General features: G+C 50.5%; 2 protein-coding genes across 3 annotated transcripts in view; both read right to left on the bottom strand.

Moving 5' to 3' along the window:
* The window catches only part of ttc28 (tetratricopeptide repeat domain 28), a 52,793-nt gene extending 43,543 nt beyond the window's left edge, over positions 1 to 9,250 (bottom strand). For both annotated transcript variants that reach the window (XM_057018875.1, XM_057018874.1), the window contains exons 1-2: positions 8,709 to 9,250; positions 4,966 to 5,322 (exon numbers count right to left, since the gene is read on the bottom strand). In XM_057018875.1, coding sequence (XP_056874855.1) covers positions 4,966 to 5,322; positions 8,709 to 8,738 — 387 coding nt within the window. In that variant the 5' untranslated portion in view covers positions 8,739 to 9,250. The remainder of the gene's footprint in view (positions 1 to 4,965; positions 5,323 to 8,708) is intronic.
* Positions 9,251 to 10,134: 884 nt separating this feature from the next.
* pla2g3 (phospholipase A2 group III) lies at positions 10,135 to 12,913 on the bottom strand. The gene is made up of 8 exons (XM_057019619.1): positions 12,060 to 12,913; positions 11,849 to 11,981; positions 11,646 to 11,780; positions 11,150 to 11,399; positions 11,096 to 11,108; positions 10,896 to 11,025; positions 10,575 to 10,685; positions 10,135 to 10,370 (listed from the first exon to the last, which is right to left on the bottom strand). Exons 1-8 carry the CDS (start codon positions 12,592 to 12,594, stop codon positions 10,184 to 10,186), a joined length of 1,494 nt encoding a protein of 497 aa, XP_056875599.1. The 5' UTR covers positions 12,595 to 12,913; the 3' UTR covers positions 10,135 to 10,183.
* Between the last annotated feature and the right edge of the window lie 407 nt (positions 12,914 to 13,320).

Genomic DNA, 13,320 nt, shown 5'->3' on the forward strand with positions numbered 1-13,320 from the left:
TGAAAAATTGTATCTCTTTGTATGACGACAGCCTGTGTTTAATGACACTTCGGGGGGGAACATTTCCCATTTTCTGATCGTTTTGCAGGCTCAGGTGTTTAATGCTTGTTAAAGGGTTCGAATCCAGCAGGAAAATGTAGGAAATGTAACATGGCTTCACTTCAACGTGAAGCATGGCAGGAATAAGCTAACCCCACACATCAACAGAGCTCTGATTAAAATAAAGGGTCTCAGTGGGGGTGGGTTGCTCTCTGCAGCTCCGCTCTCTAAAAAAAAAGCATTTGAAGAGTTTCACTTAAAACCATGAATTCCTAATTTCAAGGGTTGAAGATAAGAGGGGAAGAACTGTGATGGTGGAAGTGCTGAGAGCTGCACTCGCTGAGCCTCGACGGCGCCGCTGGAACACGACGGACGCAGCGGCGTTTCTGTGACGGGGCCCGGGCGACGGCGAGGCCTGGGCGGCGACTGACGCGCCTGTACATGTGTTGGGCTCCTTCTTGGCCGACTTCGTGCGTTGGAGAGTTTCCTTGATCAGGCTACGTCGTGCAGAAGCGTCCTGAAACGTCCGCAGGCGTCGAGGACGCCGGCCTGCCGCAGTAAATCTGGACGTTTGTTGTGTTTGTGTGTTTGGCCTTCATGTTGTGATGCTTTCTAATAGACACACAAACACACACACACACACACGAGGGCGTAAACACCGAGAGCGGATCAACAAAAGAGAGATTAATCATTATTTGATCCGGCGTTGCCGTGGTAACTCGTTTTTTCTTCGGCTGCCTGTGTGAGGCTGTGGTCCACTCCAGGTCAGAGAAAAGTCCTCAAACACCTCAGGGTTTGGGATCCTAATGGGAGGGAGGGGGGGGGGCACTCGGCCTTCCAAGTCTCCCGGAGAACCTGGAGCAGGAAGCTGGTCGGTGGTCTCGGTCTTCCCAAATGAAAGTGCTGCCCTCTGACCCCAGGAGGGGGAGGAGGGGACGGAGGATCCGACGAAGCGGGCCCGCGTCCACAGACATCACGGCCTCCCGGAGCACGATCATTCGTTGGCCTCGGCCCCGGCGGCGGCGCCGCAGAGGCGGGTTATTTCACCGAGGCGTCGTCTCCTCCGAGGATGAATAGCTGATCCGAAATTACTTTATCGATCATGTTGCAGCGCGAGGGGCCGGAGCTTCTCTAATTCGTCCCGTTTATCTGCTGCGTCGATACACGAGACGGAGGCGTTAAACACAGGACGACGATCTGGGCGTTGACAGCAGCTCGCCGGTCATGTGACAGCGTGTCTGCAGCCAGTCTCACTGCTGCCGCTCTTTGTCATCTCTCTTAGCCATCCCATAATCTGATAGCAGAGGCGCTGAGCCGCGTCCAAGCCCAAGCGTGTCATCCCTTCATTATGTCCCGCTGCTGTTATCTGCTCCCTCCTCTGCAAATCTCTTTGACAACAGAAACCAAGTCAGCGGCAGCTTTTTTTTATCCTTTCTTTCTTTTTTTTAAGTGGGTTAAATAGATTCCAGCTGCTGAGACAGCAGACCGTGGTGGAGTGAGACGTTTCCCAGCGTCCACGCTGGAGGCAGAGACGCAGGACCTCTGGTTAATACCCGACAGCTCAGCCGCTCCCCAGTCAGAAGCCATGACGCTCTGCAGGTCGTGCGTTTGTGAGGCAGCGGCTGCTTTTTCTCCACATGGCTGCGACAGAAATGGGAAGAAGCTTCAAGTGTCCCTGCTGCTGCTAATTGGGGGAATTAGCTGCAGGATATGATGAAGGAAGGCTGATCTTCAGAAGCTCTGAGAACCCAGGAAAGCCTCGTGAGATGTGGAGGGTCATGAGAGGGCCCGGTACGCTGGTGCTGCCCTCTAGTGGCCGCCTGTGGAACTAGCCTGTCGAACCAGGATGAGGGTTATATTGTTGTCTTCTGGATAATATTGTTGTCTCGTTTCCCCGTGGAGACGTCCAGGATGTTGTGCCAGAAAACCAAATCAGAGAAAACTGAGGAAGTAATCAGCTCTAATTAACTGAGCCAAGGCTCAGTTTTCCCAGCTTCCAGGTTGTCACACGCGTATATCTTTCTCAAATGGGATCACTTTTCTGTCCCGTTTCCAGCACCAAGATAATAAAAGACAGATGTCGGTCGCATTCTGTCGATGCCAAACATGTGATTTAGGTTTGCAGGTAGAGACTTTATGAAATATCCCCACAGGAAACTGGATTTGACCCAGAAGTTATTTCCAGTTTCAGACATCTGCGACACCCCCAAACATCGGGATGGGAGCCGTGAAAGGGAAAGTGACTCGTCAGACGCATCCTATCGGGTCTAAAGTCTGCTCGGGCCCAAACAGGAGCCGGACAAACTGCTCAGGTTACAGCCTGAACTCTGTGTGTGTGGAAAACTTCCTGCTCGGGCCGATGCTAGCCCTCACCGCTCGCTTCAAGAACCGCTCTGCTTTCTCTGGCATGTGCCTCCGTAATATTTTTGCATCATGTGGTCGGAGAGTAGTTTCTTAATGACAGGGGGAGCGCGAGCGGCTGCGCGGTCCTCTGCACAAACAGGCCTAGCTGGACGCCATCTGGGCTGGCTTCCACTTCAGAGCGGGCGGCGGCGCTCAGTCCCGGAGCGGAATATTAAGGAACATTTTCTGACTGAAGGAGAGGGGCTCACACCCTCCTGATTAAAGGGGCCGGCCCAATGAGCTTCCTCACCTTTTCAGGAAGGCAGATAAAAGCATGAAATACCCCCAGAAGACTGGGCGCTTTTTGCGTGAGGTCCGTCCCTAAAATGGGTCTTATTAACGTGAGCAAGAGCAATTATCTGTCAGATAACCGCAAAAAAAGTGTAGAATTATTAAAATGAAGTCTTCTGGAAGTTTAGAACGCACTCTGGGACAGAACGCAAACGTTCCTGCCTCTATTGTGCTATTTTTAATTTTCAGTTACCTCACACAAGCAACACAAAAACAAGCCTCCACTGACATCACGCACACTCACACACACACACACACGCACACACACTGCCTGCTTATCCTAAATCACATCTGTCAGGCTCCTGCAGCTGTGCCTCCTTCCTCTCCTCGGCTCCACGCAGGCGTCCTGATGCGAGAGCCCAAACAGGAAACGTACGCGGAGACTTTCTCAGACCGGCCGCATCTCGAAGATGTAAGAAAACGCACGAAACCCCCCCGACGAGGGAGGAGAGCGACTCTGCTTCTTTACTTCTGTGATGCGACTTCATTTGAATCACAAAGGAACAAAAGAGCTCCTCGGAGGTGAGGAGCACCAATCAAAGCAGGCGGAGCATTAGAATATGAGGCGGGTTTGGCTCTCGCCGCCGGGGCTGTGGCACAAACACACCTGCGGAGCTATAAACGCTCACGCACGGCGCCGCCCGCGCGTGCCAGAGACGCGGCGAGTGTGTGGCGAGTGTTTTGCCAACAGAAAAGCCGCCGGGGGCAGAATGGGGCTGCCCAGCGGAGGGCAGAAGGAAAGAAATAAAGGCCTCTTTCAGCCAGACTCACTCTTATTGACACTTCATTAGTCTTGACCTTGTCTCTGACCCACGGCGAACGCATCGACCAGCCCGCTGCCACTATACCACACACACACACTCTCACGCACACACACACACACACACACACACGCACACACGCACGCACGCACACACACACACACACACACCACACACACACACACGCACACACACACACACACGCACGCACGCACGCAGTGGAATGTTGCTTCTGTTATTGTCTTTAGGTGCCAAACTCGGGCCAAGGCCTGGCTATGGTTTCACAAACAAAACAGCCGTGCAGAGCTCCCCCCCCCCTCTCTCAGACACACACACACACGCAGCGCGCACACACACACACACACACATCCTCACAGCAACACACCCAAGCGGTGCTTCCGTCCATTCTCTCCGACAGAGAAAGGAAGTGGGGTGATCCAGACAGGGTAGCCTGGTGAGCCCAGTCTGCTGCCTGCCTGCTTCCCCCTCTGAATGCCTCTCAGGGGCTCCACTCACCATCCTTCACTTCCTTACACTGGACAAAATCCAAAAAAAAAGGGCCACTTCAGATTCTAAGTGGTTGATGCAGTTTCCAGTCATTCAAATTAACGAACTTCTCTCCCTTCGGCTTTTGTTCTGAGGCCTTTTCATCAGGCATCTCTATAGACTGAAGCGGGCCGAGGGAATAAATATGTCCATACATCCCTTAGCCCCGCCCCCTGAATGAAAACCATTAGCTGAATAGCCAAACCCAAATGAGCTTTCAGAAACTCTACAGCTGTAGCACATTTTGGCATTTGGGCCTCCTCGTCTTCAAACAGAGGAGCTTTGATTAGATTTCTCCAGCAGCTGAAGTTAACTGAGGTTAGATCGTTGATTTCGGCACAGAAACGCGAATAATTGAAAGAAACAGAAGCAGTTTTGCACGTCGCCATTTCATCAGCACCAGAGCAGGAATGAAACGTTCACGCTGTTGAGGTTTCTACCAACATCCACATCCGTGTTGCCATCATCGGAAATAAAGACCGTTGTCTCTGATTCCCATTAAAAAAAGGGCTTTTCAGAGTTCTTCCTCCTCTCTCACAGTCGCTCTCGCAACATCTGCGGGGAGTTCCCACCATCTCAGCGCTGCACTGATTCAGAAGCCAGTGGACGCCGCTAACAATAAAATAAACTGCAAATCAGGCGGCCTGACCGGGGCTGCAGAGGGAAAACTCGCATGTGAAGTTTGTTTTCCTTCTCTGAGCTGTTTGGAACGGACTCGGAACCACAGGAAGAGGAGCCCAGATTACAACCAGCGACAAGCTGCAGCGGGATCGCCGACCCGGAGGTGAACCCCCGACCGACCGGTGGAAAACCGGACGTGGAGGTCGTTCAATGACCAAAAGCTGCATTTAAAAAACATCAGGCGGTGTAACAACTGTCCATCAATCGCCCCGCTCATGGAACGCCCGGGGCTCGGACCACTTACCTTGGGCCACTTGGGGTTGATCAGACGTGCCTTGATGGCGTCATCCAGGGCGGTGCTGTACTGGCCCAACCTGAGATAGGCGGCGGAGCGGTTGCTGTACAGGATGCAGTTCTGGGGGTCGGCGGTCAGGGCTTCGGTGTAGAGGCGCACGGCCAGGGCGTACTCCCCCTCCTGGCAGGCTTGGTTACTGCGCCGGACGCGCTCCAGGAATTCGGCCTTGCTGAGGCCGCCGGAGCCGGTCGGCCGCTCGGCCCGCCTGAAGGTGTGGGGCGACGGCGTCACAGAGACGGAGGGAGAGGACAGGAGGGTGGAACTGGTGGCGGTCCTGTTGTTGGAGCGGGAACCAAAAAGAGAGAACTGAGGAGAGAAGGAGCAACAGTTACTCAGCTGGTCACAGAACGAATCCTCAAATTGTCTTATACTTTATTTTTGGTTGGATATTGATTTGAACCTTTTGTAAAAGCTGAATGAAGACATCCAGCCAGTGCAGTTGCGTGTTTAGCCCACAAGAGCCTGATTTTGATGAGAAGATTCCAGATGGTAGATGAAGGTTTGCACCAATCAGCGCGTTTCCAAAGCCTTTTACACGCGCCCGGTTGCTCGTATTCTTTCAAGCTTGCAAACATTTGAAACGCGAACTGACAGGTCAGACGGATTCTGAGCTGTAAACCAAATGTTCTTTTCCCAGAAAATGTGCTCTTGGCTCCCCAAAAGGAGCTCGCTGAGAGCAGAATCCCGCCCGCAGTGACATCAAAACGACAGAAGCCTCATTTGCATGAATCGGGGATGGATGTTGCGTTTGTGTCAGTCTGTGGCAAATGGAACAAAAAAAAAAAGAGAAAAGAAAAAACCGTTTCTTGTCTGCGCAGCGGTGAGGCTTTGAATTCCTCAGAGGGAGAGGAGGAGAGTCAGACTCCCCGACGAAGCTTCTGTTTATCTCCTCCAGCTCCGTCACACCCTCCAAAAGTTAGCAACTTTCTGCAGAATCTGCTCGCTGAGGTTGGTTCTCTGTAGCTTTAAGTGGCTCCCTCCCTGATCTGGTGCTTCCAAATTTGTCTCCCTCACCAGAGCCTTACACCAAGGCTTTCATTACGCACGCACGCACGGGCGCGTGCGCGCTTATAAATGAAATATGCAGACTGTAGGGATTCTGCAGAGGCAAGAAAATCGAAAGTTTTGGAAACTTTACAGATGATTCACTCAATAAAGCCAAAGGGAAACTTTCAGGAGTGTCGGGAAAATGCGGGATTTTAAACCGTGAAGGCCGGCGGACTTACGCAACACACACCTGTCAATTTTATGGGCGACAATTAGAGATTTGTGCAGACATTTCAAAAAGAAACAAAGCTGTTTTTTTTAAAAATTTCTTTTACAATGCTAATTCCCTACGGCGCACAGCCGCTGTGTCATCGAGCCCCTCCGGTGTCACAGACGGACCCTGATGACGGTTCTGATAGGGCTAAAGGTCGAGAGGTCGATGGGGTCAAACGCAGCGGTTTTACTGTAAAAACTGCTGCTCATCTCGTGTTCTGCCGGAGCATAAGCGAGCATCTCATTTAGGCCTTTCACAGACAAATACAAACAGCGCTAATGCTTCCACACGCAGAGGGAAACCAGAGCGCCGTAAACTTAATGAGCGGTTCCGGACTCACTTATCCTGGTGATTCAGAACGCGCTGAAAAGTTTTATGAACGCGTGCGGCAAATTGGGAACGCGGCGGCGAGGAGCGGCTTTCTCCTCTTTCCTGTTCCCTCCGGCGCAGCAGAACACAACTCCGGCTCCTATTCTCAGCTCTGTTCACCCCCCCCCCACAAACCATCAAACTTCAGCCCAGATATGACGGATGGGACATGAAGCAGGGGGCTGTTTAACACGTTGCCGCAGCGCCGTCGGCTGGAATAAACAGAGAGGGCCACACATCACGCGTGTGGAACTAAGACGTAAATCTGTAAGCCTATTACAGCCCAACAACAGTCGGGTTAAAGCAGCAACGCAGAGGAGCTCAGCGTGGCCACGGTTTATCACAGAGGTGCTTATGGACACTGGCCATCTTTAAACAGTCTGAAGCCTCTGCTCACCTGTGGAAGAGGCGCGCAGACGGTTCATTTTGGAGACGTGAACGGGGTTTTGTGTTTGCGGACACAAAATCTCCACCTGAGTCTTTGGAGCCCCTGCGGCCTCTGTGTTTGAGCACCTCAGAGGACTTCCTGTCACACCTGACGCCCTCACTCTTCCTCTCAGCTGGCGCTAATCGTGCTAGCGCTGCTTCGATGACCGGCGTCGGATCCCGGAGAGGATCCACGCGTCCTCAGCTGCCTGTTTATTGGAACCGTTGGTGCTGTGAGCAAACCACTTCAGGAGCCGTCTCATATCCGACAGGAAGTTAAATTAGCTTCCGGTTCTGTCATTTTAGGCCGAGGAGCAAACAGCAACCAACAAACTCGGCCTTGGTCCTCGCTGAAATCAAAGCCTCCAGTTTTGATTCCTGGACAGACAAAAACACGCCGAGGTCACAGCGGGACAGCAAACGCATCACGTCTGCGTTCATTCCGCCCTCACTTTTACACCCACAAACGCGCGCGCGTTTGGCACATGGCGTGCGACGAAGCGTGCAACATGGACGTAAACGTCAGGACGGGACAGTCGTGCACGTGTCCCCCGTCATTCGATCCTGGAGCAGCGCTGCGTTTGGGTCCACGCTGCACGTTTTGATTCAGGCGCTGCCAAAGACTGAGTTCCTGTATGACTGTGAGCACTTCTGGATGTCTGGAATCATCAGTTACACACACACTCACACACACACAGACACACACAGACACACACAGACACACACACACACACACACGTGTCTCCAGTATTCCTCCCTGCCAGGTTAGGAGTGCATTCCAGGAGAATAACACAGACACAATATCGCCCAGATGACCTGACGATAACTGGAAAGCTTCCTCCAGATCTACTGATCCAATAATATTATTCCCATAAGTCATAAAGTTTATTTATTTACTAATGTAGTATTAATACTACAATTAATGCCGGATTATCTAGTGCAATGTATCCATATTATAAATTATATTTGTCAGGGAAAAAACAAAAACAAAGTCTGTAAATGTAGAACGCAATCAGAAGCTCTTGTATATGTGACATTGGTTGCCATGGCGATGACTGGCTACTGGCTGTTGAAGAGTGACAGTCACACTTCACAATAAAAGCTGTGATTAATTAACACTAATTAATCCCTTAACAAGCAGCAACTTCGCTAATCAACCATTGCTAATGATTGATTGATTGATGAGGAAACTTTAATATCAGCATCTAACAATAATGAGAGAATGAGGCAGAAATTTCTGCCTGTTTGTTGACAGTTTTACTCTTTCTATGTTAGATCATTTGAGCCTAATTGCCTATTCACGTATGTGTCTTCCCCCTAAAGTAAATAAAGATTAATCCCTAAATAACTGATGTTTGATACTCCCAGAGACTCTAAAGTGAAAACTTTAGTCAGACTAAGGGCAGATCTTATACCGCAGGGCTTCAGGCTGCTGTTATTGCTACTTGAGGTAAACTGGGAGCTCTGGTTTCCCCTGCTGGAGCTGCCCTCCCTTTATACTGAGCCTCAGCCTTCTTAACTTGTGTGTTTCTGTCTTTCTTTGCTCCCGTAGAACCGGACCGGGTTCGGATTGTTCTGTTGCTCGCTGAGCGGACTCCGCGGATAAAGGAGCCGCCGCGTCCCTCTGCAGCCTTACCTTTTCTTTCTTTGCCCTTTGCTTTTCCATCCTGCCCTAAAGCGCCCAAACTTTCATCCCACAAGAGCAGCAGGGAGGCAGGAAAACACACCGTCCGGCAGAAAAGCGGCCAGGCTGCGGTGCCGACGAGCATTCAGCGACAAACTGCGCGGAGCTCTGCGCCACGACGCGCCGCTTTTCCTGGAAAAAAGTTAATCCAGAGTGCGTGCGCCATGTTCCTCCGGCCGAGCTTCTCCACACAGCGGAATTTCTGTCCGGTGAGAGGCGGGGATCCGGTCGGCTCCATGGCTGCAGCCTTCAGCAGGGTTTCAGTTACTGCTGGTGACATCAGAGGGGAGTTGAGTTACCTGACGGATCCGCTTTGTTCCTGCGCACACGCTGGATCCCCCACTGGATCCCCCACGGGATCATTTTAGAACCTGGAATCTCTCCCGCGCTGTCATGTGACGATGGTCATCAAGGTTATTCCTGCAACTTTTTGGACAAATATGCTTATTAAATGCCTAAAAAGGTCTGTGGTGCGGCGCGTTCTGACAGCCAGATCGTCAGATTCCATCATAATTACAGTGGCTTCAAAGACGAGGACGTTGCGGCGCCCCCTGGTGGAGGGCTGCAGTACAGGAATCACCCGGCTAAATAAATGAACTCTTAGAGTAGATTTATTTCCTCACAAATTTTCCTTTATATTTACACCCAGTTTTAATCACATTTATTATTACACATTTTATTCCTCTATCTATAATCTTTAGTCTGGCATAATAATTAATAAGAAAGTCAGATTTTTCATATATAAATGTGATATTAAAGTCACATTTGCAGGTTTAAAACAACAAAACCATTTTGATTTTTCCTATATTCATTCGTGATTTTATCTTAAATTTAAGACGCATCAATATTTATTTTATATTCAGCTATTTACATTTCTTTCCCTTGTTTAAAAAATGCAGTTGATTTACAGCAGAGAACCATCAACACAACATGAAATACATTAAAATACATAAGGGAAAGTCACCTTAACCAAACATTTAGACATTTGCTACATAGAAAGACACTAAAGGGAAAAAGTTCCTCAATAATTTATAAAGGCAACAGTATTTAAACTGTTGTCATTTTCCTCTGTTCATTATTTCAGGCTCATTTCCTTTTGAGCGCCGTGAATTGATGTGAAATGATACATCAGCAGAACTGTTGGTGCCATTTGTTCCTCTTCTGTCGTATTTTAATATCTTAAATGAAGGAGAGAGTTTGGCGCAGTGGCCTCGGATGACATTATGTTGATTGGAAACTTCAATTATCCCTCCTGTGAGTTAGTGAGTGAATGTGTGTGTGTGTGTGTGTGTGTGTGTGTGTGTGTGTGTGTGTGTCCCTGCGTATAGGGTGTATTCCTGCCAATCTTTCTTTAGGAAAGAAAACAAGTAAGCGGGTGTCTCGTCTATGACACATCAGGCTGCCCTTCGGCTGTCTGCTGGGAGTCTTTATTGTTTTCTGGTCTCCCTTTTCCACCCCGCTCTTAGTTTTCCAACCTTCCTCACACACATTTTGTGAAGTGTGACGGTTCTGTCTTTTCTCTTTGGCCTCCGCGCGCTCCCGCTCGTGACCTGCAGGTGGCGCTGTTTCACCGCGTGTGCGTTACTCTGGGCCGTCACCTGGACGACTGCACATCTATTCAACAAAGGCAGAAACAGAGTTTAGCATTGCAATAATTACATAACACACCCCATATATGCATGATAGGCATCTTCACTCAGCTGACCAGCTTTTTTGTTTTCAGTATATTACATAATGATATTTTATCTCATTCGGTGTAACACCACCCTGAGTCTGAGGTTCCAGCTCAGTCAGGACACATCTGGGTTTGCGACTCACATTTTGCCAGCTGTGCAGCTCCGCAGCAGGAAGCAGGACGGAGACACGCGTCCCAGCAGAGCGGCGTGCACCTCTGTCAGTGGTCTCTGATTAGCCAACATCTGGAATAATCTGGCACGGCAGACAAACGCGTTAGAGAGTGACGATGGGGGGGGGAGTCGAAACCAAACAGAGCAGATGTGCAAACACCAAAGTATGATAATGTCCAGGAGCCACGCAGCGTCGCAGCGTTGTGTAACGCAGCTCCTGGCCCACTTTAGGAGCAGGGAGGAGGGAGACGTTAGCAGGAAGGGGGGCAAAAACTGTCCCCGTTCGTGGTACCTGCTGGTACAGTTGCAGTGATACAGCGTGGCGGCGTCGGGGTTGTGGAGGCCGAATCTATTCTGCAGGGGGGGGATCTTGGCCCCGCACTGGTCCAGGTCCCTGTAGAGAGAACATGCCTGCTGCATTCCTGTGGAGGGGAGACGCCGCTGTCAAACGTCTCCTGACTGTGTGTGAATGACGTCACTGATAGGAGCTACCTCTGAGGTCAGACAGAGGTTGATTCCCGGTGGGGGACGTCTCCTGAGCCGTTACTGGTCCGGTGGGCCACTCCGGCCTGGAGTCGGATCTTCAGTGAAGGAGGTGGGGGGAGGGGGTGTGTGGAGGGTGTACCCTGCAGAGGCGCCGGAGGGAAGCTGCGCCGGTGTCGTGCTGTTCTGCGTCGGCTCTTCAGGGAGGCTGGTGTTAATGGAGCCGGAATGGTTGAGCTGTGCTGGGGAGGGAGCCTCATACAGCGTTGGGGGGTGAACGTCAGCGTAGAGAGCCATTTTAGTCTCTTTGCACCTGAAACGGGGGAATTCAATTCCAATTTCATTGGACAAAATGGTGGAAAAACAATGTTTCCTTTAGTCATTTCCGAAATGAAGACATCAAATTAAGTAACCGACAGGTTATTTCATTTACAATATAACGCCCCGCTCTCATCACCATGGTGATAGTGATGCCTGGGTTGACCTTGAACCTTTAAAACTGCCACCAGCAGCAGCCAGCCCCGACTCAGAGATGAGAGGATAAATGTGTCCCACTCACATGCCGAACCAGTTCCTCTGGGCGCACTGGAGCCGGTGGGAGAATTCGAAGCAGTGCATCTTCAGCAGGTTGAAGAAGGTGTAACCCACCACGTGGGATATGCTGTCTCCAGCCTCCAGCAGACAGCTGCGGAACCTGCCCACAGTCAACAACAGCGTTTGAGTTTGCCCGGCCAGGACCCGCTGGAGGCTACGGGGGCCTACTTTTTGTCACAGTCGCAGTGAGACATGGTGAAGATGTTGCTGTTGAAGACGCCGAACCGGGAGTGAAAGGACAGAATGGTGTTCTTGCACTGGTCGTGCTCGCGGCAGCAGCTGTCTGTTTCTGTGAAAAGGCCTGCAACACATGGGGGGTTACGCACGGCGTTGTGCACACGTGTCAAACTAAACTAGTTCTGTTCAGGCGGAAACCTACCCAGGTCTCCAAGTGAAGGGGCTTTGTTGCCAGATCCGCACCACAGAGTTCCTGGTACAATAAATCCGCGCTTCACGCGATGGAGGCTCCTGCCCTTTGACCCGTTCTCTTGCGCCCCAGGAGGTGAGCTGTCCGCGCTCCTCAAAGACCTCTTCCCCGGGGGCCCACCGAGGTTCGGAGACGCTAGCGAGACGCACGGATCCTCTGCTCCGAACGCCGAGTCGATATCTAAACTCTCCTCCAGGTGATCTGAAAATTCCCGTGCGCGCTCCCGACACAGGGACAAGTAATCGCGGATGACTGCTGCGTCATCGCTCCAGGCGCAGCTGAGCAGAGCGCGCCTGTGAGACCAGGAGCCTTGGTAGAGCCGGAGGGATGGAGGGGCCTGCTGGGGGGGGCTCCGCAGGAACGTGTAATGCACTCCCTCGGCGGACAAAAGTTTCCTCCGGGCGCAGAAGATGGAGGCTTCAGCGGGTGAGCGGAGAAGCAGCGATGACGACAGAATAGCGGCGAGCAGCGGAGCAAAGCGCGCCATGACCGCGGCTGAGGGCGCAACCGGGCAATTCCGCTCCAGATCTAAAGAAATTGATCACCGAGGAGTGATGGCAGATTGACAGGTTGAAAAGGAGAAGAGGGGAGGAGTATTTACTCCCCAGTGGATCGCAAATAAACATTAAATAAGCCGCAATCACGTGATCTCACTCTAACCATCGCTCTCTCTCTCTCTGGCACTGTCATATATCGATTATACAAGTTGGCATCAATACAAAACCCCGATTAGTTTCATAGTCAGATCTGACTGAGGATAAGCGCAAAATGTTATAGTTTTGTATATCAGAACAATAAAACTGCTTTTTTTTTTTTTTAAAAAAAAATCTTTTTAGCACTAAACGTCTTATAATTATGGTACATCTGAACGTCTCTTCCATTTAAAGATGGATTATATGGAGACAAAAATGCATTTGATGCCTCAATTATTGATCATTTTTGTAGAGCTGTTTACTTTTAGGACAAGTACAACAAATAAAAAAGGCCAAAGGTGCTTGGCCTTGACCAAGTCTGCTGTACATCGTGTAATTCATGTAATAACATTTTCGGTGCTTTTTCTCAGGGCTTAAATGTTACAAGATCAAACATTAAGATTAAATTAAAAGAGCAATAAGAGTTGGGACGAGCCAGAGAGTTTGTGACGGTAAGACCTCTCACTCTGAAGAAACAACAGGCATCTGTGATTCTTCTGGGATGAAGCTTTCTGATAAGA

This window comes from Takifugu flavidus, chromosome 20 (assembly GCF_003711565.1).
Source record: "Takifugu flavidus isolate HTHZ2018 chromosome 20, ASM371156v2, whole genome shotgun sequence".
NCBI lineage: Eukaryota > Metazoa > Chordata > Actinopteri > Tetraodontiformes > Tetraodontidae > Takifugu > Takifugu flavidus.

Excerpts from the sequence above, each read along its gene's own strand:
- pla2g3 (XM_057019619.1), bottom strand. The coding sequence starts at position 12,594 with ATGGCGCGCTTTGCTCCGCTGCTCGCCGCTATTCTGTCGTCATCGCTG. Across the intron at positions 11,781-11,848 it reads CACTGCGACTGTGACAAAAA|GTTCCGCAGCTGTCTGCTGG; the intron begins GTAGGCCCCCGT and ends GACTGTGGGCAG. Across the intron at positions 10,371-10,574 it reads AGCTGCACAGCTGGCAAAAT|ATGTGCAGTCGTCCAGGTGA; the intron begins GTGAGTCGCAAA and ends TTTGTTGAATAG.